Genomic DNA, 27,635 nt, shown 5'->3' on the forward strand with positions numbered 1-27,635 from the left:
ACATAATGAGAAGTGATGGGTTTCAGGGTTTTTTTTTTCTCTGACGGATAAACCATTTTGCTATTAAATGGACCTGGAGTGGTTTGATATTTAGGTTTCAGAGTGGTTAATGTCTAGAGCGTGCATGCGTCCTTCTCTTCACTATCAATGCTTGGATCATTAAACATAAGGGTGTCATCCCATCTTCAATGCTGGATTACAGGAGGAATGGTTGATGGTTTGGACTTTGGAGAGGTTATAGATAGTTACATAACATATGCACAAAACATAAGAAACCGAAGATGTTTTTTGTCCCATCTGTTTGTTGTCTCATTTTTTCTAAAATCTTCAGAATCATGCCCCTTCCTTCTTTTCTTATCAAAAGAATCTGTGATTAAACACATGCGTTTCAGAAAGTCTTTGAGTACGACTCCAATTAGTAAAATTCATCTAAATTGTGTAAAAAAAAACTTTTATAATCTGAATTTAATACTTATTTATATGGAGATTTACCAAATTTAATGATTGTTCCCTCTCTTTCTATAATTTTTACAGGAACAAGAAGAGCCAAACTCAACATCATGGCCTGATTATTACCTAGACCAGATCAATGCAATGATGACAGTAAGTTTGTTGTTTTTTGTTTAAATATATTTAGAGTTGTCAATTTCAAATTATAATCACGAATCAGGATTTTTTGGTAACATTAACATGTGATAATAATGATTTATAATGTCTTTTTGTGTTCATACATGAATTTTGACCAGAAAAGTGATTTTTCTTTGCAATCTGCAACTTCGTCAATTCCTTCCTTCTCCGATTAACTTTATGAATTATTAATAGCATTTTAGCAGATAAAGGTCATATTTCACTCGCTACTTTCAATCCGAGATCAATGGGGTAAACATTTGCCATATTGCCCTCTCAAGCACTCCGGGCTTTGCCCGTAAGAATACTGTACGAAAACAGAGGGCAACATTGACAAGCATAAATATTCATTCTGAAAATTAAATCAAGTGAAGATAAGTGCATGGATAAATTTGCCATTTCATCTACTGCCAACTCGTTCACTCACCACATGGTCTACCCTTATTTCAAGATCAATTTCGAGATCCATTTTGTCCATCAACATTTCGTCTAACACCATTTGGTCCAATCATCACTTCATCTATAAATCACCATTTCATTTATGACCATTTCGTCTCATAACCAGTTTATCTCACTATTCATTTCATTTTCATTCATTTTTCACAATTAACACAAAGTCCAAAGACCAAATGGTATATGGACTAAATGGTTATTGGACCAACTGGTTATTAGACGAAATGGTGAGTGAGCGAATTGGCAATTAGACCATGTGGATAGTGGATGAACTGATGTAAGACAAAATTATAGTAGAGAAGTAGGCAATTGGACGAACTGCCATTAGACGAATTGGATATAAACCGCAAGACCATGTTAGATATATTTTGAAATTATGGCTCCAAGTGGATAGTTCTCATTACATCGGTAATAATGAAAATCCGAACAGGTGATTGGTCTAAACCCTGTCATGTGACCATAGCTAGTTCCAATCAATGTCCCAAAATTGGCAAAAATTACATGAATTCTGACATCTGATGACAAAAGCTGGGAAATGGCTTAGTCTAGATCTGGATGTTAGTAGTAATTTGTTAGGATAACCATATACATGTACACTCACTCACCAATGTATCAGTCCTCTCACCTCCTCCTACTAACTACTATAATAGTAAGAGAAGGTGAAAATAAAATAAATACTAGTGTCCAGATCTAGACTAGGCAGGGCTTAAATTAAAAAGACCAGCTTGATCGAAGGTGTTGACCGTCGCACGTCTATCCAGGCACCTGTTTCGATTTAAAATCCGCCTTAATCTGCTTTTTTACCCTAATTTTGAGCTTTAAACTGCTGTTTTCTTTATTCGAGGAGATCTATATACTTGGATTTAGAGATATATGTAGGAGTTTTGTCTCACCGGGCAAAAGGAATGAGGTAAGGCATTTTTTCTTGAAGGCTATACATATACTACTAACACAACGCACTCTCCTTTATTTTGTATTTCCCGCCTTATTGGTTCCCACCAATAATGGCCCAAGCTTCGGTATCAGCGCCGGAGATCATCGAAGACCACGGACCCGATTTGGATGATGACGATTTTATGACTGTCTCTTACTCTCGTCCCAAAAAACGACCTGGGAAAAGGCCGAGACTTGCCAGTAACCTGGGAGCAGATAATATGAAAAATACGGATAAATCGTCATCATACGAATCGGACCGCGGTAACTCATCGCCATACCAGAATAGAAATTTCGATCTGATTATTACCACTATTGAAAAACATAAGAGCTTCAAGGATTTAAGTCCAGCCATTTTAGCTAATGCAATCAAGGCAGTTGCCATTAATCCTGTAGAACGTATTTTACCAATACAACAGGGTAAGGCGATTCTTGTTAAATGCAAGAACATCAAACAATTGAGGGCTATTCTACAATTAAATAACATAGGGAATCTCCATGTAAAAGTAGAACAGAAAACAACTGGCCTAAAAGGAGTTATTTCTAATGTACCACTTGAAATGACGGAAAAAGAGATTGTAGATGAGCTCAAATTGCAGGGTGTAACATCGGCTAAAAGAATGAGTAAGACTGTTAAAAATGATAACCCAGACAATGGAAATAATTCACGTGTAACCATACCCCTCCGTTCGATTCTACTGACTTTCAATAGAGCATCCCTACCAGATAAAATTACGATGTACTTTCAAATCTTCATGGTAAAACAGTACATTCCTCGGGTAACGAGGTGCTTTAAATGCCAGCGTTACGGACATGGAATTTCACAATGCCGGTCAAAGGTTAGATGTGTCCGTTGCGGAGAAAATCACACCTTTGAAGAATGTAAACGAAAAGAAGACCGAACGTGTGTAAATTGCGGAGGCAAACACTCAGCAGCGTATAACGGATGTATTGCTGCCAAAAATGCTAAGAAAATTCAACAACTGAAAATTCAAAACAACTTAACCTACGCCCAAGCTACAAAATATTTTGTAGAGAATGATCAAGCGAAAGAGAACAATGTAAATAGACCCATCCCTGTAATAGACAACCATCCCTCAATCCCCCCTACCAATACCGCAACTCCTATGACTAAAACGAAAACCCCTCAAAATGAAATAAGAAACCCCGATCAAAACCGTCCATGTGATCCCCTTCCTAGTATCCAAACCCAGAGCAACCAGTCATCACAGCTACCAGGTTCTTCTCGGGAAATACCGAGAGAAGAACGAAATAATGACGAATCGAGAACCGAAAATAACTTTGTAAATGCAAATAATGAACAGATTATAGAGCTCATCTCTCATCTCATTTTCCTTTTTACGGACAGATACTCTAAAAAAGACGTAATAAACATTGTTGAAGCTACTGCCCAAAGGCTTTTAAACATCAAAGCAAATACAAACAATGAACATGATGAAGGGCAGTAAACTTATGACAATACTATCAGCACTCACCATTTTACAATGGAATGCGCAGGGCATGTGTTCTCATGGTAAAGAATTAGTAAAATTTATTTCTTCAAAAAATAGCAAAGTTTACCATATAATTTGTGTACAGGAGACGTGGTTTACGGATGATAATATTTTTTACATTCCTGAATACACATGTTTCCCCAGGAATAGAATCAACAAGGGTGGACAAAGTCGGGGTGGATGTGCAATTTATGTGCACCGTTCTATAAACTTTTATTACCCTCGATATGATGACGAGCTTGAACTTCAATCGGTGGATATACATATCTTGCAATCTAGAGTATCTGTAGTAAATTATTATAACCCATGTAAAAAAATAGATGTCCATATTATCAATAAATTAACTGAATTCGTAAAAACGAATAACATGAATAATATCATTTACGTAGGGGATTTCAACGCTCATAACACTTTATGGGGTAGTGAAAAAAACGACGCTAACGGTCGGGCTGTTGAACATTTCATTGCTTCAAATAATTTTGTCATACTTAATAATGCAACAGGTACTAGACTGGACCCAGTGACTGGAAAGATGTCGTGTTTAGATTTAAGTATTACATCCCCAGATATATCAAATAAATGTTCATGGGAAGTACTCGACACCTCACTCGGGAGTGATCACTTTCCAATAGCTATAAAGATGCTCATGGAAAAGACTACGATATGTCCTGAAGTTGACAACCACACTTCAGAAAATTTCTGGTCCTTCAAAAACATGGACTGGGTAAAATTCTCCAAAAGATGTGAAGAAATTTTCAAGGACATGACTTGGTCTAATTTACAAGAGGACTATGCTCTCTTCAAACAATGTGTTTTAAATGTTATCAATGAAACAATACCTAAAAGAGGCAAGAAACATCACAAGCCTATCCCCTGGTGGACAAAGGAATGTTCAAAAGCAATTAAGGATAGAAATAGAGCTAATAACAAATTAAAAAGACACATCTCAATAGAAAACCTGAATACATTCAAAAAGAAAAAAGCCCAAGCCCAAAAGACGCTCCGTCAAGCAGAACGTACTTACTGGCACAACTTTTGCATCAAATTAAATCGCTTCGTGCCAGAATCGGTAGTATGGTCAATTATAAAACAGATGAATGGAATTCAGATTAAAAGAGGAAATAAAATACCGATTATAATAGAAAAAGAAAAAGAATTTATTACAGACCAAGAAAAGGCGGAAGCCTTTGGTAATTTTTTCCAATCAATAAGTAAAAATAAAACCAGTCTTAGTTTGAATCTAAACATAACTCAAATACATGGAAATATTCTCGATGAGCCATACAAATTCTTCGAATTGGAAAAGGCTCTAAACTCCTGCAAAAATTCTGCTCCAGGAGAGGATAAAATCCCCTACGAAGTATATAAAAAACTTCCATTTTCAACAAAAGAAACCATGCTAAAAATAATAAACTCTATGTGGGACACTGGAAAGATACCCACTGAACTGAAACACTCTATTCTCATTCCTATCCCGAAACAAAACAAAGACTTAAGTTTTCTGTCTTCATACAGACCCATTGCACTTACTTCGTGTTTCATAAAAATATTTGAGCGTATGATTAAAGACAGACTTGACTGGTTCATAGAAAAATCAGATATATTGCCTATGCATATGGGTGGCTTCCGTAAAGGAAGAAGTACAACAGATAATATCATTAATCTAGAGAATGATATTCAAAAGAGCATCAATAATGGTGAATACACCCTTGCCTTCTTCTTAGATATTGAGAAAGCCTATGATAGGCTCAACATAGATGGACTTGTTTACAAACTATTAAAAAACAATATCAATGGAAAAATCATAATTTTTCTTCAAAACTATTTGAAAAATAGAACCTTCCAAGTGGCTGTGGGAAAAACAAAATCTGAAATATACACTCTGCACAACGGTCTACCGCAAGGGAGTGTCCTTAGTCCCATTTTATTCAACATCATGCTAAGTGATATTCCATCTGAAGAATCAATTTCAATTTCCACTTATGCGGACGATTGTGCAATATGGATATCAGGTAATAACCTTGACCAGATCACAGGAAAATTACAGAAATATATAAATAGACTAAGTGATTGGTTTACAAAATGGGGATTCCATCTATCTCAGAATAAATCAAACCCAGTACTCTTCACAAAAAAACATAAAATACAATACCCAAAATTAGAACTGAATGGCAAGGACCTTACTTTCCAAAGTTCTAAACGATTTCTGGGAGTGATTTTTGATCAGAAACTTACGTGGCAACAGCATATTGCTGATATAATAATTAGATGCAAAAGAAAATTGAATATCATCCGCAATCTGACAGGAACCACATGGGGAAGCTCAACAAAATCTCTTTTAATGGTCTATAGAGCGTATATACGATCTCTAATTGATTATGGCTGTGAAGCCTATGACAGCGCGGCACCTTCTATTAAAAAACAACTAGATTCCATTCAATATCAAGCCCTAAGAATATGTGCAGGTGCATTACCACTCACTTCTTTGGAAGCTCTCCAGGTGGAACTAGGAGAACTTCCACTCGACTTACGAAGACAAATGTTATCTGATAACTTTCGTCAGAAGATTGAAACGCATAAAAACCACCCTGTATTAAAAAGCATCGAACCATCTTGGCAGTTGGAACTTTCTAAACTACAAAAAATAAATAAACCATTTGGCTGTAGAACGGAAAACCAGGGCCCCCATATTGAAAAAAATATTAGTAATTTTCCACCGTGGTTCTTCATACCCCCTGTAGTATCCACCGAACTTAGTTACTGTTTAAATAAAAACGAAAACCCCTCATTTCTGTATCAAGAAAGTCTCAGACTAATTAATAAGAAATGGCCTCAACAACTACACATATATACAGATGGATCTAAAGCACCCAATACAGGTGCTTCTGCGGCTTCATTCTTCGTACCCACATGGTCTTACCACCAATCAAAAAGACTAAGTGATAATACTTCAGTTTTCCGGGCTGAGTTGGCTGCAATAGTACTTGCTTTAGAGTGGTTAGAAAATATTAATGTTTATGTAGGAACAGTTATCTTAAGTGACTCACAGAGTGCGCTGTTAGCTATACAAAATATGAAAAACATATCATTTGTAACTGAAATACTAACTTTAACTACCAAACTACAATACCAGGGTAAAGAAATCTTTCTTGAATGGATACCAAGTCATTGTGGTATAAGTGGAAACGAAACAGCAGATTTTCATGCAAAAGCAGCCTTAACGAAGAAAATCGAAATTCAAAATAGTTTAGGTTCCGATGAAGTAAAAACATTGATAACAAAAAAATATACACAGGAATGGCAAAACAGGTGGAAGTATTCCATTTGTAATTTGAGACAGATACAACCACGAGTGAATCTTTCTTTATACGAATGCCACCTGAACAGATTTGCCGAAAGTTTACTACATAAACTTCGTTTCGGAATAATAGGTCTTAACTTTGATCTTTTCCGATTAAAATTACATCCCACTGGTTTTTGTGATTCCTGCAAAATATTGGAAACTATTGAACATTTTCTCGTGAAATGTCCACGTTATATCATTCAAAGAGCTATGCTACTCACTGAAACAAACTTGACGGAAGCTATAGAGATTCCGTCCCTGTTAAAAAGCACAGACATCGACAAACAAAAATCACTCATACGTTTCGTCCTCAGAACGAAACGAATATATAACAAACAGTAATACATATACCTTTTCCTCAGAGCAGTCTCAATAATACAGTTCGTTGAATTATGAGTAATAAATTAACAATCGTGAAACAATAAACATTATATAACCCCACTTAAAGAATGGCATGAATTATGGTATGTTCGATTCTCTCAAATTTACCTAAAAAAAAAAAAAAAAAAATAATAATAATAATAATAAATATATGTATATGTATGTATATATATATATGTACATATATGTGTGTGTGTATATGTGTATATTTATATATATGTATTGAAGGAAGAATGTCTTATGAATGTAATTGCATGCTTTTCCGGTTAGTTTATTTTGAAATATATATTATAATGCTTTGGGAAACACTGCAATATATACAGAAAGCCCGGATGCTTTCCTCAATTAATTCTGTAAGTCGGATACTGGGGCCAATGTTTTTTATGTTGGTCAACGGTTGGAGAGAGTCTCCTTCTCGGCTGATGATTAGTCACAGGTGACTCGAGGAAAACGGCCGATGAAAGCACCATGTCGATCTAGTTCATCAGTTACCCAGCTATTCGAGGAGCAGTTAAAAAATTGAGCTCTTTGTTTTGTTTTGCCAATAATCATATGCCAAGCTTTATGCGGGTTATTCAAACTCATGAAAAAAAAAAAAAAATACAAGAGAGAGGGGAAAAAGTGGAGGAAGTATTGAGACAGAAGAAACCAGAAAAAAGAAAACTTTTCATGTACAAGTTGCACTGCTCTTGATTACCTTTAATCACATTATGTTTATTTTGCAATTACATCTTTATGTGGTCATGACTAACCAAACATGTATAGCCTTCAGATGATTGCCTTACGGTTTGCTTATCTTTAAATGATGAAAGTATGCATGTTGATATATAGATTATTATAATTTTTTTTTTCCCAACTCACCCAAAGTCACATTCCATCCTACAAGGGCTTGTCTCCCAAAGTAGGTAGGATTTAAAGGCGTCTTGTCTCCGGGAAAGATCGAGACTTCACTGACGTTGATGTTCACATCAACGGGACAGACGTATCCCCATACTCCGGTACGGGTGTAGGATTGGAGCTGTGATTTTCCTAATTTCTTTTTCTGTCATCTCCATCCTGCTTGCATACTAGTAGGCCTATATAGCAAATTGTTAGCAATAGCCCTGGTTTTAATTTGTGAGACACACCTACTCGACTTTAAATCCTAGTATCCTAAAAAAAAAAAAAAAAAAAAAAAAAAAAGCATAGAAAAGAAAAAGAAAAAAGAAAGGAAAAAGAAATATTTGAATTTTACTTTTTTCCATTTTAAGAAAACAAACGTTAATAATATGATATGTACTATGGCGAAAATAGTCAAATTGACTGGTTGCCAAATAAAAATAAGAACCCCCCCCCCCAGTCCCATAGAGATTGCAACAGTGTGCCTATATACACAATGGTCAATCATATATTAATATTTTCTCATCTGAAGACCAGGTGACCGTTTCATAAAGCTGTTCGTAAGTTAATAGCGACTTTAAGAATGACTGGTGATCCTTTCTTGTGGTAAATGATATATTCATTGGCGATGGTTTAGTGCGTAGGAAAGGGTCTCCAAGCGTTCTTAAAGTCAATCTTAAATTACGAATAGCTTTATGAAACATCCACCTGGATCCTTGTTATGTATTCAATTAAATTTCTTATCTGTTGTATTTTATGATAATAATAATATAGGATATTTATATTGCGCACATATCCACCTTGTTAGGTGCTCAAGGCGCTCCTATATTACCCGGCTAAGCTAGGCGTTCATAGCGCACACAGCTTCTTAAGGAATTACTTCCTACCGGTACCCATTTACCTCACCTGGGTTGAGTGCAGCACATTGTGGATCAGTTACTTGCTGAAGGAAATTACGCCATGGCTGGGATTCGAACCCACGACCCTCTGTTTCAAAGTCCGAAGACTAATCCACTGGGCCACAACGCTCCACTGTGATGTGATTATAATCACGATGTAATCGGATATAATCCAAATATCTACTCCTCTGATCAGAGGCTTCGTCAAACTATGGTACCCTTTAATATTGGTGTGAATGCAACAATTTTCCTTCAGGGCTGTACGTGGCCCCGTGGAAAAAAGTCAGTCTGGCATCACTAGCATCACCATAGTTCCAACCACCTCCTCTGGCGGCCTTACATATTTTGTTCTTTGAATACTGGTAATATGCCTTTTTCAATACAAAGTGATTTTTTTTAAGTGATATATTTTCATGTTTATCATTGTATCAATGTTGTTACAGCTTGTTTCCACATCAGGGGAAGATGAAGTTGCTAACAGGACGAAGGTGGTTGACAGTCTCAAGACTGCACTCAGGACACAACCTATGAAGTAAGTCTGTCCCTAGATTAGGATGTTGATAGGTGTAGGTTAAATTATTCTGCATTGGTTCAATTAGAGTATGAATCAAAACAACACTTTGTGTTCATGTAAAATTTCACATGACAATTTGTCTTTGCCATCTGCAAGTTTTGTGCAATGTGATCGACCCTCTTTCAAATCCTCTGGTTTACCAGCAATCTCTCAAACCCATAAAAGAAGAGCATGACCAAAATACATTGGTGATTGCTGCTTTTGATCTATATTTGGTAGTGTGCATTCTAAATTGTTTATTTTGAAAATTAAAGGACAAGTCCACCCCAACGAAAACTTGATTTGAATAAAAAGAGAAAAATTCAACAAGCATAGCACTGAAAATTTCATCAAAATCGGATGTAAAATAAGAAAGTTATGGCATTTTCAATTTTTGCTTATTTTCAACAAAATACTTATATGAACGAGCCAGCTACATCCAAATGAGAGAGTTGATGACATCACTCACTCACTATTTGTTTTGTATTTTATTATATGAAATATGAAATATTTTTATTTTCTCGTCATTGTCATGTGAAATGAAGTTTCATTCCTCCCTGAACACGTGGAATTCCATTATTTTAACATTTTGTGCTTCAGGCAATGAGGTCCTAATCATCAAATTCGTAAAAATTGAAATATTGTATAATTCAAACAATAAAAAAAAAGAAATAGTGAGTGAGTGACGACATCGACTCTCTCATTTGGATGTAACTGGCTCGTTCATATAACTATTTTGTTGAAAATAAGCAAAACTTTGAAATGTCATAATTTTCTTATTTTACATCCGATTTTGATGAAATTTTCAACATTGTGCTTGTCTGATTTTTCTCTATTGATTTAAATCAACATTTTTCTGAGGTGGACTTGACCTTTAAATGTAAATTCACCCTTAATTTGTCATTAATTTAAATTCATCCCTAGAGATAAAGCTAGATTGGTGCCTGGATCAATACTCTCATAATATACAATGACATGAATATTTTTTTGATATGGTGTAAGGTAGATAGACAATATTTTTTTAATTTACAGCAATTAATGCGACAAATTGATTCAGAACTGATTTACATATAAATAACTCAAAAGGGACAATAAAATGAATCTCCCTTGAAAGCTATGAAATGGGTATTGGTTACCACAACTTGGCACTCTTAAGCCATTTTGTATACATTGTATACATTCATAAATAAGATACATTTGTATCTCAGCATTGCCTTTATTTTTCTAGAATAACCTTTTTATACTCCTCTCAATCACTTCTATTTGTTGTAGGTTTGTTATGAGGTTCCTAGATCTAGATGGCCTCTCCGTTCTCCTCAACTTCTTGGAGAAGATGGACTATGAAACCATGGAGAGCCCAATACACACATCAGTCATTGGCTGTATCAAAGCCCTCATGAATAATTCAGTAAGTATGACTAGTCCCTCATGAATATTCATGAAAAGTATTGTGAGATTTTCATGAATAGTTCGTTAAATTATTTTACTACTCAGGGGCCATAGAAAAAAGGGTTGCATTGTACTTTGTTCAAAAAAAGTCAAATTCAGCTTGATTTTCAACCAATAAGAAAGGGACATTCAGACTTCTTAGGTATGAGTTTCTGAGTTGCATTTAAAGACAAACTCTATCTGCAAAACAGCCAAATAGTTTTCAATATTATTTGAATGAGAAATTTGGTATTCAACTATGACCAAGTGATCAAGTATCAATATGGCAAATGTTAGCCCAAAAAGGCATGTGGGGTGCTCTATTAGGGTTAAAGGAGATTCAGATATGATGAATTTCAGGCCACGGTCTGTATCAGATTTGGAAAATTGATACACCTAATTTCAACAACTTCAGAATTTAATTAAGTTGTGTGATTATGAAAATAGAAAACCAATATCCCCAAGTACAGTATAGGCCCCTATGCACATTATTCAACACGGTATTACAAAGACCTTTCTATGTGATATGACAAAAAGATTGTGAAGATTATCTGCGGTGTACAAAGGTATGGATTGCTAGTTATCCCCTTCCTAAAGCAAACACTTTCTGAGATTTTAGATTTGACGCAAACGGAAACCTTTATCTGATCCCATCTAGCAGGTGTATGATGGTTATCTCTCGATGTGAACTTCCCATCCACATGCAATGATACCAAAATATCACATTGCTGCCCCTGTTCACACCGATAATGTCACATGACCTGGATGTCTGTTGCACACCCTTGTGGTAAAACTCATGTTACATTGTTGCCATTTGTTAACTCATTCACGTTTGTGGTAGACATAAGGCACCTGACTTTATAAGATAATCTGGTAAGGTCTATCAGGAACCCCATTGGAATATTTACCATGCACTCATAGATCATAGATGAGAATGATAACAAGTGCAGCAATATGCAGAATCCTAACAGATTATCTGTTAATATTGAATGTGAATGAATCTCGTCCTTGGTTTAACAATAACATGCAATGATCCACAAATGTATTATAAAACTGATAGACATTCGATGTTTCAGAATATGATTGGATAAATGTTTGGATAAATTGTTAAATCATTTTTAATTAATAAAAAAATGAGGACTACATATGATTCACCTGTTTGACGGATAAGATTTAACCTTATTCAAACCATTTGAGTTTGGAATAGGGAGCTATAATATCAGAAACTTAGTGCCATCATTTGTATTGATGTAATTGTTACTATACATGTATATGCTTGATGACCTCCTTGAAATATACATGAAACTTACCAGCATGTTCATTACCTTTGAATTTATGGTACATGTATTATGAAAACAGGTATATTAATAAGTAACAATTCACATTACAATAGATCAAAAGCGAAATAAAATTATATTGGTAGTTGACTAATGGTGAGATTGATTTCAAATGGAGAAAGTGAACAAAACTGAAAGAGGCTATTAACATGCATTAACGTTTCTTAGCAGTTGATTAGTAGGATGTTCAATAAAGTGATTTCAACAGTGTTTAAATCCAAAGTAATGTTGATTTCCTCATACTATAATGACAGCAAATTCTATTCCCATTAATGAATTATCAAAAGAAATACTCTGGACATGTTAATGTGTTGTGCACCGGAAAAGAATCAAATTTTTCAAGTGATATTATTGTTATTTACATATTTCACCACCAGAAAGAATACAAATGAAAACCTATAATACTTGATTTTCTAGTGAGAAACATGAATTATAAAACTTGCATGAAATCATTAAAAAAATAGACCAAATTATTGGGTAACATTACAAGGTGTATATTTTGTTACGATTTCATAATGCTTCTTTATTTTGAAAAAAACCCCTCTTTAATACAGAATATTTAAGAATCATCTAGATGAAAGATGAATACCATTAAAGCGTGTAGGAGAGTCTAACAGGTCACCAATTATATCATAAAATTGTGATATCCTGAAAGACCAGAAGGAAGTGGGGAGAGGGATGCTAAGAATAACCTCAAAACGGCCCTCCCACGATCAAAACTCAGTTTTCCCCTTGATACTGCTTTTAGGATACTCAATTCACTTTAGCTTATTTTTTCAGTGTGAAATATCCTGTCTTGCTGGTTTGTAATACTCATTCAGTATAGTGTCAAACTTTTGAATAAATACAAAATTAAAAGAAAATGTGGACAGGGGATGTTATTTGGCCCCAAAACATTGAAAATAGCTCTGGCGAGTAGGCCTTCACTAAATGAAATTTGAAAAAAATTCCAATGTAAAAACAAGTAATCACTTTTTATGTGCTTATGTGTTCTAGAACATGCATATTAACACATCTTAACATGAAGTTACTTGTAGTATGTACCATGCCTGACATATATCCCATGGTGTGTACAGCCAGTCTATGTGATTAATGAACCATTTCATCTCGTTTCTGAGTATAGAGCATCCATTGATTTCCTTGTATCCTTCCTGACCATCCTGTACTATGAGATTAAATAGATTCATTTTGGAAATTGCATTGGCTTACTGAATAATCCTCCCAAAGATCTTATAAAAACAATTTTGACATTGAGGATCAGCAATCACATTGTGCAATGTTGAGAAGCTTAAAAAATTCAACCAAAAATAACATGAAAAAAATTACAAAAAGTTTCGTATTGCAATTCTGATATCCGTATCTGTTTTGCTTTTATGTGGGGATGACATATTAAAATATCAATTCAATTATATTTTTAACATAAGGAAAATTTAGAATGTGAATACTTGAGTTTGTATTAAAGGGGAAGTTCACCCTGAAGAAAACTTTGTTGTAAAAATAGCAGATAAAATAGTAAAAATTATTGGTGAAGGTTTGAGGAAAATCCATTAAAGAGTAAGAAAGTTATTAGAGTTTAAAATTCTGGATTTGTGACGTCATAAACGAGCAGCTGCCCCATGTGTTATGTAATATAAAATGTATGAAATTCAAATTTTGCATGGTTCCTGATGACTTAATTTTATTTTAATTTCATGATCGGGTGTGAAAAGATTTGTCTATAGATATACAAAAGTTACAGTGAAAAACTTTTTCAATTTTCTTAGAAAATGACATTTCATTGATTTTTTTACCATTCGCTATGTAGGAATGCTGCTCGCATATGACGTCACAAATCAAATAATTGAAATTCTAATAACTTTTTAATTATTTGATGAATTTTTCTCAAACCTTCGGCAATATTTTTTATTATTTTTTCTGCTATTTTTACAATAAACTTTTTGTCAGGGTGAACTTCCCCTTTAAACACATAGCCACAGCCATGATTTTTATTACCACTCGAACATTATTCAGAGAACTTTGGGATGAATATAAATATGTAATTGCTGCAATGCATTACTTTCTAACTATATATTCCCAAAAGAAAACAAGAGTGAACAACCAAGCAAAGGATGAAACATTTATTATATTATAGTTTATACCAAAAAGGGTTTTTAAAAAGGCACTTTTCCCACACCCTCACAATATCATCGCTTTACAGTAGTGATAGCTGAGCAGATGGCAGCCAAGTAATTGGTTGACGACTTCAGTGAGGCGTTGCCCCATATCCCAATGCTTACGTTGGTGTGAAGTTAGCCGTCATGTGGTATCTTAACACCTACAGTTTATTGCATTTTTACAGGGGGAAAACGACTAGAAATATTTTTACAAAACATTTTTTTGTTTTTATTTGTAAAGAGAGTGACCATGAATAGTTTGGCATTCATTTCTTTGTCTTTGAATGTACATATACTTCCAAATATTGATTGGCCCTTTTTAATCACCGTAAAAAGTGCTAATTACGTCATTTTGGTGCATTTTGTACAGTTCCTGTACACTAGTCCATTGACTTGTAGAATGATAAAATTGTTATCCTTTACAAAGTTTAAGATTTGGGTAGATGTCTGGTAAAAAAATAATATAAGTTGTAAGTTGTAGCTCATATTTAAAATCAAGGAGATACATGAATGCACTGTTGCAGATATTAAACTTCCGCCAGGTCCCCCTGAGAGGAACCAAATTCATTGGTCACCTGGGCCATAATGATAACTTAAAATTTAATGACAACTTTGATTGGTTATTAAGCAATGTTACCAAGATAATAATCATCACTTTAATAGCATATATGTTGAGGCTCTTATTATTTACCAGCTTTCTTGCTATATGATTAGGAAAATAATCCATAAGTAATTACGTATTATATTTTAATGATATATTTGTCGATATTATAATTAAGAATATAACTGCAGAGGTGCAGCCGTAATTATCCAAAACTATTCCCTAATATTCTCATTCTAGGTGTTGAAGCACATTCATGATAATAATCCAGATATTTGTAAGTCTGTATAACAGTATCTAATCGCTTACTGATTTTTATTACTCATTCATCAGATTTGATAAAAAAAAATTAAAGATAAAGTATTGATAAAACTTTACTTCCATCTCTGTTTTGTAAGTTTTGTTAATCATCTTGTGAAAGATAATGTTCTAATCCTTTTTTCTATTTCCTTTCATTAACCTTCCTTTCTTCCTGTCCAGCTCGGGCGAGCCAATGTCCTAGCCCATCCAACCTCCATCAACATCATCTCACAAAGCATGATCACAGAGAATATCAAGACCAAGATAGCTGTCCTGGAGATCATGGGCGGTGTCTGTCTCGTTCCCGGGGGCCACAAGAAGGTCCTGGATGCCATGTGCCATTATCAGAAGTTTGCCTCTGAGAGGACAAGATTTCAGGTATGTTTTTAATCAGTCAGGAAAATATAGCATTGCTTCCAGGGCCCTGTCTTACTAGGAGTTGAATTGATCCAACTTATCTCAACTATGGAAAGCAAAGTATGCTATTGACTAGTCATGTACATCCTTTAATATTCTCTAAAATGATTATGAAGAACACTTGTGTGTTTGCCATTGTTTGACCAATCGGCATTCCCTGTCCTTGTTTATGGATGTTGAGAGAAGAACATTGCTTATACATTACCTCTTCTACATGACTAATTATGACATTTATGTCTTTCCATATTTGAGATTGATTTGATCAGTCACTTTTCTTTGTAAGATAGGGGCCATATTCCATTGATTGGTTTGCTGCAGATTGGTCTCACTCCATCACAGGAGGCTTGAATTTCTTGAATGGACTTGATTGATTGAGAAATCTCTCTTCATTAAGTTGATTGGAAATATTTGGAATGGGATCACATTGATTTCGTATCAGGACCCAGCCTATGATTAATCGTAGGGCTTATTTTTACAATTAATTGCATTATGGGTGATCAGAGGCACAAATCAACTATACGATCAATCGCTAAGTTTCGCGTTGTTGGGCCCAGATTCTACAATTAGGCAACAGAAGGAATATACTACCGAAATTGGTGTAATCACCAAAGAGAGCATATCATGCTTGTATGAAACAAACATATAATGGTCAAATAGAGATACACTGTATAAGTACAAGTCAGATAATATTGTAATTTGGAAACTCTACAATTCATAAAGATTTTGCATTGAAATATTGTTTTACATGCAAATACTTAAGATAACAAGGAAAAAATCAATAGCTCAATCAACAGAACATAGATTGCAAATATTTGGATGACAAAAAATAAATATTTTTAAATAATCATTTCAAATTGATAGCATATGATCCAGAATAATTGTAAATTTTCTCCAAAAGCTGCAGTGCTAGATATAAAAAACTTTATTACTATACCAAGATGGATAAAATTCTGAAATGCAATTAGATCAACATTGATCTCTCGGTACACTTTACAGCCTTCTTTTGGATAGAATAGGTAGGCAGTAGAACATTTGAATGTTTACTAAACAAGAGGACCTAGAGAAGGATTAACAGCTCTGCAGAAAAACCCAAAATAAACGGCTTCAATATCACTGAGCTAATGTCACACTTTTGTGCTGGTCTTTTAATCTTCTTTAAAGATTATGAAACTCATACCAAATGTAATAGATATGTTATTTGGTGCAATGGAATACTCTGATCATCTTGATACTGTCATCTGATAGTACATAATAGGTGGTTCTTTATCAGCCTGAGTTTGCGCACTCTGCAGATTCCAGCTCTGGGTTTCAGCGATTTTCATTGACATGTGTTACAAGCTACTGAAAATCCTTACATCTGATTGGCTGAAAATCACAGAGCAAAACTTCACGGAATGCTCTCATATTCAGGGTTAATTGTAAAACCCATTTCTGTCCGTCCAAGCTGGGGAATTTTCTCTTGGACTTGCTTTTTTTTTACCTTGGGATATAAAGCATATTTCAGGGCCCCCACATTTTGGGTAGTATGCAATGATATAGTATAAATAATTTTTCCGTAGCTAAAACAAAAGTGTGCCTTCCCTTGCAATTTGCTAGATTATTCACCAGATATGCACAATTTTGAAAGAAAAAAAATTGTCTTGGGATTGTACTCTTTAGAGAATTCCCATTAAATATCCAGTCGATTGCGTCCTCTGTACAAATATACTTGGGATTGCTCTGATTGGGGTAATTTACCAGATCTGAATTACCAGGATTCTTAAACTTAGGCTAATGGAGATAGGACTAAATGACTTGGTCCATCTTCAGTTCCAATTTAATCTGATTACAGCATGTTGCTTTATCCATTTAGGAATGTAAAGCTTCTTCAATATCCCCTCTCAATTTCCATAAAGAGAAATAGGACCACTGTTAAGAATGAGTAAAAATATCCTCCCGATTAAATGTCATTATATCACATTTTCAAGAAATTTCATGGTAACAAATTTCTTTAATGCTAGCTGTAAATCTTTTTAGCTGTCCAACCTACTTTTCATCGCCATGCTTTACTTCAGAACAAGGGTCATAGTGTGTTTGGAAATCAGATACTACCAAAATATCAGAGAAAAATCATGTGATATTAGCATCAATTTCATTTTTAGGTTCAAATTCAGCAAGGGGCATGGGTGTGTTATTCCAGCAATCCATACATGTATCTTTGAAAGCAATAAACAATTTGATGGTACCATCGAAATGTTTGGGTGTCTGTATCTCGTTTCTGAATACAGTAGAAATTGCAGTTTATGAATATTTATTTTATTAGAAAATCCAAAAGAATATATATAAAAAAATGTTATGTGTTCATTTGACACAATTTTTTATCTCCAGTTGTAGAATAACTCATTCATGTTCAATGAAAAGCTATATCCTGGTATTTATATATTTTTTTCAAATTTGCAGAACAGCTTAAAATTGGGCAGCAGAGGTTTAGGGGTTTGGGTTTCCATGTTACCCATATTCAAGCTGAAAATGGCGGAGCTTTCAATGCCTCATAAAATCCAATCAATAAAACCATCCCTTGATCAACTTTTTTTTGCTGCAAGCCATGTCATTTCCCAGTTTCCTTGCCACATTGTTACAATTAAGACATCACTGAAGAGTAGCTCCTTCCTGAAGCAACCATGCCTCTGCCATGGGGGATTCTCTTCCAACAACTTAATTATTTAACCTAATTACCAGAAAGTCTAGACAGAAGCCTAGCAGACACGACAGTCATTCCGTTTATTCCTTATGGATGGGAGGTAGGCACGGAGGAGAGAAGGCTAGGAGCAAGGGAAAGTGGGTTTCCAAAGGGATGGGAAACATCTTTGTTGTCCTCGACTGTCACGCCATCAATCCATCATAGATTAATTTCTCATGTCTTGTGGCATTATTATTTGAAGATATGCTGAGGTTGCTATGATTACCTGGGAAGAGTGAGTTTCCCTCCTCCCCCCCCCAAAAAAAAGGATGATAATAATATTTGGATTTATTAGCAGAATTTCAGGTATTTTGGTAAATAGTATTCATTCCAAGTCCAGTAAGGGCTAGAGTGCACAGAAAAGGCAAATTTGAAACCCTATCAATGTTATGATCCATGTTGCAAAATGAAAGCCAAATGCTTATCACTTAATCTTTGATGTAAATTTGTGTTTCCTAGAATACCTTTCCCCGTAGCAAAAAACTGAGAAATTAAAGGAGGAAATAACCATGACAAGAAAATGGGCAAAAATAACCTTATTAGTTTGCTAAAGTTAATGTTCAAGCTCTATTTTTAAGTGTGACAAGTCTGTTTTATTAAAACCAATAAGCACTTTTAGAATCATACGTCCACTTAGACGACTGGTACGAGGTGTCATATTAAGGCATTGCGCATGCGTCAGGTTCTCACCCTCGCCGACTCTCAAAATTGAGAACCTCGCCACCTTCATTCTGTCATCCTCCTTGATCATAATCAACTTGCACGTGAGTGACATTTCAACCACTTAAACTAAAAGTTGTAAGATGCACTATGTTCATATATTTAAAATTGCTTTCTAAATTCCAAAATATATATTGCTATATCTCCTAACTCACGTATTGAGGAATTAAAGCAAGTGAAAGAGCAAGTTGCACATGCGCATCACCCGACCGAGTTGTGACGCGATGGTAGACCAGATTTTTCAGGTTGGGCAGCATATCATGACCCACTAGTTATCATGCTGTTTCATGTGGACGTACATACCTGTACAAACCAAGTTAAATCTAAATATTTGTATCTGTATTGAACACAGACTACATGGACACACTTGATCAGTCGACCGATACGCCGTTCATGTTCACTCGTTTGAAAACTCCCTAATGTATACAGAGGTAAATGTCGTGCAGGTGTAATCTCTAATATTTTCTTTCATAGCAATAGCATACATCCTTGGTCTCTCTGCTTCAAGCAAAATGATTGTTCTTGAAAAGTGATTAGACTAGTCATCAATGGATTCTCCACCTTTTAACAAAGAAAAGAAACTCCCTTTCTTCATTGAAGAAGGGGGGCATGCAATGAATCATCAATTTTTTCCCAATTACAAGCTCGACATAGATGAACATAATGAAATCAGTCCTAATTTGGGAGCTCATTACGAAGCAAGAATATTCCTGAATGCGTTTGACAGGAAAATTTGATGGGAGCGAGCAATTAGGTATGGGAGGATTAAGAAACTGAGAGATGGTATTACGATAAGAATAAAAAGAGTGACAACCTTTTTCCTTTCTCAGTCGAAAGGGATTAATCAGTTGAGATGTATAGTAATGGGACACCCTCATCTGCTCTGATAAGTCATTTGGTTTTGATTTGCAGTTCGAAACAGAAAATTAATGACCAATTCTTTTTGGCAATGAAACATTTTTTTTCTGGGGGGTGGTTATTCCTCCCATGTTATGCAAATAATACAGTGGAGGCCCAGTGTGTAGTGTTATTGGAAAACATATACATGTAATAATAAGGAAAAAATAGCATCCGTATGGATGGTGAAAATCATTTTCTTTTTTGTGTGCCTGTGATTTGACAGTGTTTCAGCTTGGGGGGTGTGGTTCTCTCTCAAAGATATCATTGAACTTGTATTGCCTATATACAGCTGTCAACAGATGATTTATCAAATTACACTTAGGGGATTCCCCAAGGATGCCCTTTATACCCTCTTCTGTTCTGTATCACAGAATGATCTCCTATCTCCCTCATCTTTGGTTGAAATAGAGGTCAACAGGCAATAGCAATACCCTCTTCTACTACCCATCCATAGAAATGGAATTCTATTTTATTTGCACTCAGAGACTGCCAAGGGTACTTTATTTTCTTATTGGGGTTATGGGAAGTTCACTTGTAATATATAGTTCTATGGAATAGATATGGAATAAATAAACAAATATGTCATGTCATCGTAGACATACGGGGCTTTAATCTGTTTTGTGATATTTTAGTGCATCATACTAGATATAAGGCTGCAGAATAGTTAGGAGTAAATATATTATTTGATTTTAGCAGGGCTTCATAGTTTTGGAACATATTCTTCAACTTTGGTACTCAGCAGACTTATTGTAATTTTTTTTTTTGGGGGGGGAGGTTTAAAAGAAGGAAAGATATTTGCATCCGCAATTTCTTGGTTAACCTATTAGTCTAAATGTAGGATCTTTTAAAAGATGTATACATACAAAATATATCACATTCGAGCAAGAAAGATTTAAGTGCTTTTGATTAAATGCATCAAAGTCTCGGCAGTCTCGTATTTTGTAAAAGAAGGTAAAAATTTCTATTCACAGTTCATTATCCTCTTTGGTTATGAACAATTTTGTTTACACATGATTTATAAATTGATAATGTGAAAATATCCAACAACCCAAGATCTCTGTATAGTGAAACTGCAATATTTGGTCAAAATGATTGTTGAGACAGTTATATTTAATTGTGTAAATTAAAAAAAAAGATGTAGTTTATAACAAGAAATACACATGCTGGTCATTTTGAACAAAGATTACAGTTCAGAGGAATATTTCCATAAATCTGTGTCACAATTTGGGTATCAAATAGATATGTCTTTATGATTATTTAGATTATCAAATGAGCTTATAGACTTAGTAGTCTATCAGCTGGTGCATATTTCTAAAAATATGACCCATGCTAACTCCTGGTTTGTATATGAAAGTCATCAAGGATTTTTTATTGAAGGATGTCTGAAGCCCTGAACAACTGTCCTGAATAAACCCAGGGATTGTCCTAATCAGAATCGAAAATCATCAAAACAGTATTTTGAGCCTGAAATCTTATACAGGAATAATGAGGGCTTCCGTCTGCTTCATGTTGAAAGTTTCATATTGCCTTGTTCAAACTTGATGCTTCACACAAATAAAAACATATCCTTGGCAGCTGGCATGAATTTAATTTTAATACTCTTGTTACCTTTCACACCAATTTTAATTCTATGATACATGTTGTAGTATAGAACATGGCTTTTCAATTAAAAACATGATGTGAGAATAGTTTTGTAGCAATGTATGCCCTGAAGTTGTTCGCAGAGATGCCAGCTGTTACTTATTGCATATTTTATTTCCCTTTTTGCACAAAAATACTGCAGGTTTTGAAAAAGACATTCTCAAAATTGTATTAAACACATGTCTCTTAGAAAGTTTCAGAAAATCTCTTATTTTACCCAAATCACTATCTGCATCCCTTCTATCTCTGTGAATGACATTTTCCAGAAATATATGTCAATTAATATTACTGTTGAGTCATATATTTTCCATGGTAATATATCAAGGTAATCTTTTGCATCATGTTTCAATACACCTTTGATCCAGGATCTTGCCAATCAAAACTTGGAAATAATTTTACTAAAAAGAATGGGTTGATTGTGACTTTCTAAAAGGATATCTGTCTGCAATCTCAGAGCCCTCAACGAAACTGCAGAAGGATGTATTTGTTTCCACAAGCCAAGGATGATTTACAAACAACATTGTGACTTTATAATTGATTAAAGCTGTCACATAATCTTTTAAGGGAGCATTGCAACGATGTTCACTTCAGAATATATGATGGAATAAGGGGGAAATTCCAATTTTGACTTTGTGTTCAATGATTTGATAGGGATATTTGTTTTTTTTTATTAACCTTGATTTTGATTAGGTAGTATTTGACCTTCAATGCGATAAATTTTAAGGTCAATTATCAATGCCTGTGTAAAGTAATATTTTGTTGGGGTGGGGGGCGGGATAATGGCAACAATTGCTAAAGACAGCCATCTCATAGGGCTCAAAAACAAGATAAATTCAATAAAAACACCCGAAGAAAATCTTCAGCATCATAAAATATAAAGTGGGTGTGAATTCAGCACATTTAGATATTGGAAGAAGAAGGGGGGCAGTTTTTGTCCTTATTTAAGCCTCGAGTTTTGTGAGGGGTGCAGTTCCAGCACCATCGTCAGTTTTTCCATGGACCCTAGGAGGGCCCGTGGTTTTTCCTAGATATCTGCCTTCTAAAATGTTACAAGGCTGTGAATAATTGTTTACTACCATAATAAAATGAATCCATGTTTAAGTGCTGAAAAAAATAAGTGCCTTCTTTGTATTTGTGAGCATCACAAAATTTGGCATTATGAAGTGTAAATGGCCCTTGAACAGGAGAAGAAATTAATTAATCAACCATGAACAGGTCACCTGTTTCTCTCTGTACCGAGATGACTCGCAAGAAACGAGGTCTGATTAAGAAACCGAAGGGAGATGATGGGTCCTCAATGAGGTGTGATATTGGCACAGGGGAAATTTACTTTGAAGAAATTGACCCATAACCCATATCATTGCTACCTTGTGACTCTGAGACATGCATCCTCTTTGATAGGGCTTTTGCAAGATTTCTTAGGAAAAGGGGCTACAGTATAAAGGGAGCTATGGAGTTGTTTTACCATGGATGGAGGGAAGATAGCCGTAAAAGAAAAAGTATATTCTGGGATGAAAACAGTTTTTCTTTAAAATTTTTGTCATCTTCTTGAGCAGGTACTAGTAATACATGTAGGTCAGTATTTGAGAAAATCAACATTTGCATTTTGAAACTTTTTTTTAATTCAGATCTGTGGTCAGTTGTTAGGAAATGGGGTGTGAATTACAGTAATAGTTTCTTATTTGTGTATATATTTGTTTCATGATTTTTGTAAAACTTCCTTTTCAAACTGTTTTCTGCATTTTTTGGGAGCTGACTTTTTAAATTGAAAGGAGGGAGAGAAGTTTGTCTGCATGCAATGATATGCACCTAACTATTTTTTCATAATCATGTGAGGCATCGTGGTCTAGTGGTTACAACTCTCATCTTTCAATCAGAGGGACGTGGGTTCAAATCCCAGCCATGCTGTGTATTCCTTCAGAAAGATATTTACCCACATTATGCTGCACTCAACCCAGGTGAGATGAATGGGTACCGGCAGGATAAATTCCTTGAAAGTGCCTTTACGCAGCTGGAGCTACAGCCGGGGTAATATATAGTGCCCATTGAATAGGCAACTAGATAATTGGCCCCTCATAAATTCTATATTATCATTATTGTTATATTATTGCAGATCTTAATTAGGAATTACTCAAGATTTATTCCTGCCAACATCCTCAGATGGTTGGTAATACTCGCAATGTGGATTCCCCCTTATATTTGTCAAACCATTCTATTTTGCCTGTTGCCTTATAGAGGTATAAAAGCAGGTTTGTTTCAGCTGTCACCAGAATCAGAAAACACCGGCAGTGTGAACACTTCTTCAGGGATGAATCATTAATGACTTTGGTGGATAATTACCGACTCTGAACTCCCACAGGGTGTCAAAGCTACCGTATAGAAAGTCTATTTTGGGTCCAAATTTTGAAATCACTTGACATTATAGACCATGTGCATCCGAAACTCATTTATGTCCTGATATTTTGACATTTAAGGTACTCCTCTGCCAAGTTTTTCAGCACAGTCAAGTTTGTTTTTATCAAAATTACTGCTTTTCCCAGATATTGTCAAAATTGAATAGTGTAGAACTATTCTAGAGACAGAAATAGAAAGTGGCAGATGTCTGAATCCCAGGTGTTGATTAAATTCATGGTAGAAACTCATCCACCCAAAAAGGTTAAGCATCTGTTTTCACTGGGAAGTGGTTGAATAAAATGCAACTTTATTTTGTAAATGTAAATCATGCAAGAAGGATTTAAGATATGAAGATATGATGCAGAAAATTTTGCTTTGTTGTAAAATTACTTGATTTGAAAATGAAAACAAACCAAACATGTATTAATTTTAAGTCTGCAAGCACAGACTTGTATGTTACACTGCCATGTCTGAGAGTTTTGTCTGACAAAAAGAATGTGACATCTTTTATGGGGAGAAGGAAACTTATGGGCCTGAATTCACAAAGGTGGTTTTGAAAACCCACGGTTGAGTCCATGGTTTATGCAGATTTCCTGTATATATTACGTTTAATAGCGCGTATCGGGCGCGTGTATGAAAAATGTCCAATCCTGATGCGCGCTTTTGTCACAGTGCACCAAGTTTACGCCTGTTGCCGTGGATATCAACGCTATTTTATTCATGAGTCCACTCTTCAAACATTGGACTCATAAAATGAAATAGCGTATCTAACCATGGAAACAGGCTTCAATTTGGCGCACTGTGACAAAAGCGCGCATCAGCATTGGACATGTTTTATACATGCGCCCGATACGCGGTAAATTAAGCGTAATTTATACAGGAAATCTGCATAAACCATGGACTCAACCTTGGGTTTTTAAAACCACCTTTGTGAATTCGAGCCATGAAGTCTGAATGGGGAAATGGTGATTCATCTGAAGTAAATAGTTCCTTATCATTTCATATTTTAAAGACTGTTTGGTGAGAAAACTAATTATTTTGTTACAAAATAAGATGTAAAGAAATAAACAGCATCTGGCTAATATTATTAAGAAGGGATGGAAACAGGGATTGATCTGAAAACTGTCAGTTCCTTATTATCTTTTCATGTCTGCCAAAGCCTACTTAATGAGGAATACCAAATGTTTTGTTTTTACAAAAAACATTGTCCTGCGGAGCTTGAGGTTTGTAGGAAACTGAGGTTTTATGAGTAACCCAATATGGTAGACGCTTCATTAATTAGGAGGAAACGGAGTAAAATGATCAAGATGTCATCCCATGTGGTACATTTCTGACAGAGGTGGATCTTATCTGAAACAAATGACCACCGTTTGTTGCATAATAGTTGCCATTAGTTATTATAACATATGTGATATTGCAAATTGTGAAAGAAGAGGTTTCAAATTCAGACTTTTCTTGAGGTCTTTTATCATGAGAAATAACCAAGAGAACACACTTAAAGAGAAATTCCAGTAGTTGCAGTAAACACTGATTTCATGAGAAAGTCTGTAAAACAAGGCTTAATTGTCAGTATATCATCGAGGATCTGGATCTGGTACAGTTACATTAACTAGTTACATTAACTGAACTTTGTGAAATCTTGAAATCTAGGCTGAAAAATGTTCACACTGAAAATCCCCAACACAGATAAGTGCACGTGGGACAATGTATAATTATTGCTTAGAGCATCGGGCCCGACACTCTACCCAAATCCTGTGCTTATTTGCTGATTTCTCAGCAATTACACAATTTCTTCCAGAATCCTTTGGCACATGCATTTTATTTATACAAACAGACACTTTGGTGGTCATTTCATTGGATTCCTACGAACTCATTTTGATATCATTACCAATATTAGCATTTACCTTTAATCAGATCAATATTCCAATTAAATTTCACATTTAATGAAATTCAATTAATCAATGTAAAATGATTTTGGTCATCACACTTTTGTTAGAGGTTGAAATAATTGTGCAATATCATTCATATTAAATGTCTACCAAAGCCTTGAAGGCTGAAAAGGGCCCTTTTTAGTGACATTGATATTGCCAGCAACATCTTTTTACATTCTTCATATCTTCAGGGTCATTCCTCATGACCTGTGAACCAGATTGGACATCACCATCAGTCATGGCCCAGTTAGTACTTCCATTTATAAATATTGTAATGACAAGATAACAGATGTCAATGACTACTCATCATGTTGTGATATCAACCAAGATCTTATTCACTCTCTCCCCCTCTCCTTTGATTTAGTTAATTCCAGTCACCTGTTATACAATACACTTGAGGGCAGGTTGGGGTTTGGGGCAATGATCAGATTTGGATCTGAAGGGGATGTTTGCCAAAAAAAGAAATTCTAAGGTCATAGCAAAAAAAATGAGAAAAATTACCTTTCTATTTTTCAACAAAATGTACCTATACATTTGTATAATTTAGTGTATTTAAATAATACCAAAAGTCAATAACTTGCCTTTTAGTGTGTGAGTTGTATTTTATAATCCTAGCTCCCATCCAATACCCCTATCTCTTCCAGTCCATAGCTCCCCTCCTTTCACTTCTCTAATTTTTGTATTTTTTGTCTCCTTTACACTCATTCTCCCCCAACTCTCCTGGATGATCTTCCCAAGTTCCTTGAACATCTTGAATGATGCATGAAGGAGTTGAGTCATAATTGTGGTTTCACATGTTTTTTCATGTCCATGGTGTGTCATACTAACGTAATTCCTATGGGCCAGTGAAAATGGACAATACACAGAATTTCTTGCCCCATTGAAGATCTCATTATGATAATCTACTTTATTTGTTTTAAATCATCACAATGAGATGAAACACATCCTTTAATGCATGTGATACAATGTACTAGGTATTAAGTGATTCGAAGAAGATCATGTCATTCTCAATATAAAACAGTGGGAATCTTGCAATATAAGACATGCTTATTTCATAAGTATCCCTTGTAATTCAGAAGGTATATCCTGAACATGGTATTCATTTCTAATGTCATTAATTTTTGATGAAAGAGAGAAAATATAATTACTCACCTTTTTGTCATATATTGCTCCTTAACAAAAACATCATATACAAATTGACCCCTTCCCCAGGAAAACTTTCCCACTCCCATAAATTTGGAATATCGAAGCATGATATATCAGATTTTTGAAACATTGATTTGATATTAAATTAAACCTCCTGGCAAGATCTAGATATTCGGAATGACAAAAATTCTATTCAGAAGCTGTCCCGCCCCGCTTGCAAGACCCCCGTTACGAAACATCTCATTTCCCCAGCGCCCACATATACATGCACAGTGCTAGAGTGCACCGTACCTACAGTACCACGATCCTGTTCTGTAGACCCTGTTTTTCACACCACCAGGTACACATTTAGTTCCCAAGACATTT

The 27,635-nt window shown here is 35.0% G+C and overlaps 1 protein-coding gene across 3 annotated transcripts in view; it reads left to right on the forward strand.

Annotated features, from left to right (window-relative positions):
* The first annotated feature begins 510 nt into the window (after positions 1-510).
* Positions 511-27,635, forward strand: part of LOC121419077 (disheveled-associated activator of morphogenesis 1-A-like) — a 53,863-nt gene continuing 26,738 nt past the window's right edge. For all 3 annotated transcript variants that reach the window (XM_041613370.1, XM_041613371.1, XM_041613372.1), the window contains exons 1-4: positions 511-603; positions 9,473-9,561; positions 10,855-10,990; positions 15,582-15,779. In XM_041613370.1, coding sequence (XP_041469304.1) covers positions 595-603; positions 9,473-9,561; positions 10,855-10,990; positions 15,582-15,779 — 432 coding nt within the window. In that variant the 5' untranslated portion in view covers positions 511-594. The remainder of the gene's footprint in view (positions 604-9,472; positions 9,562-10,854; positions 10,991-15,581; positions 15,780-27,635) is intronic.

The sequence above is a fragment of the Lytechinus variegatus genome, chromosome 7, assembly GCF_018143015.1.
Source record: "Lytechinus variegatus isolate NC3 chromosome 7, Lvar_3.0, whole genome shotgun sequence".
NCBI lineage: Eukaryota > Metazoa > Echinodermata > Echinoidea > Temnopleuroida > Toxopneustidae > Lytechinus > Lytechinus variegatus.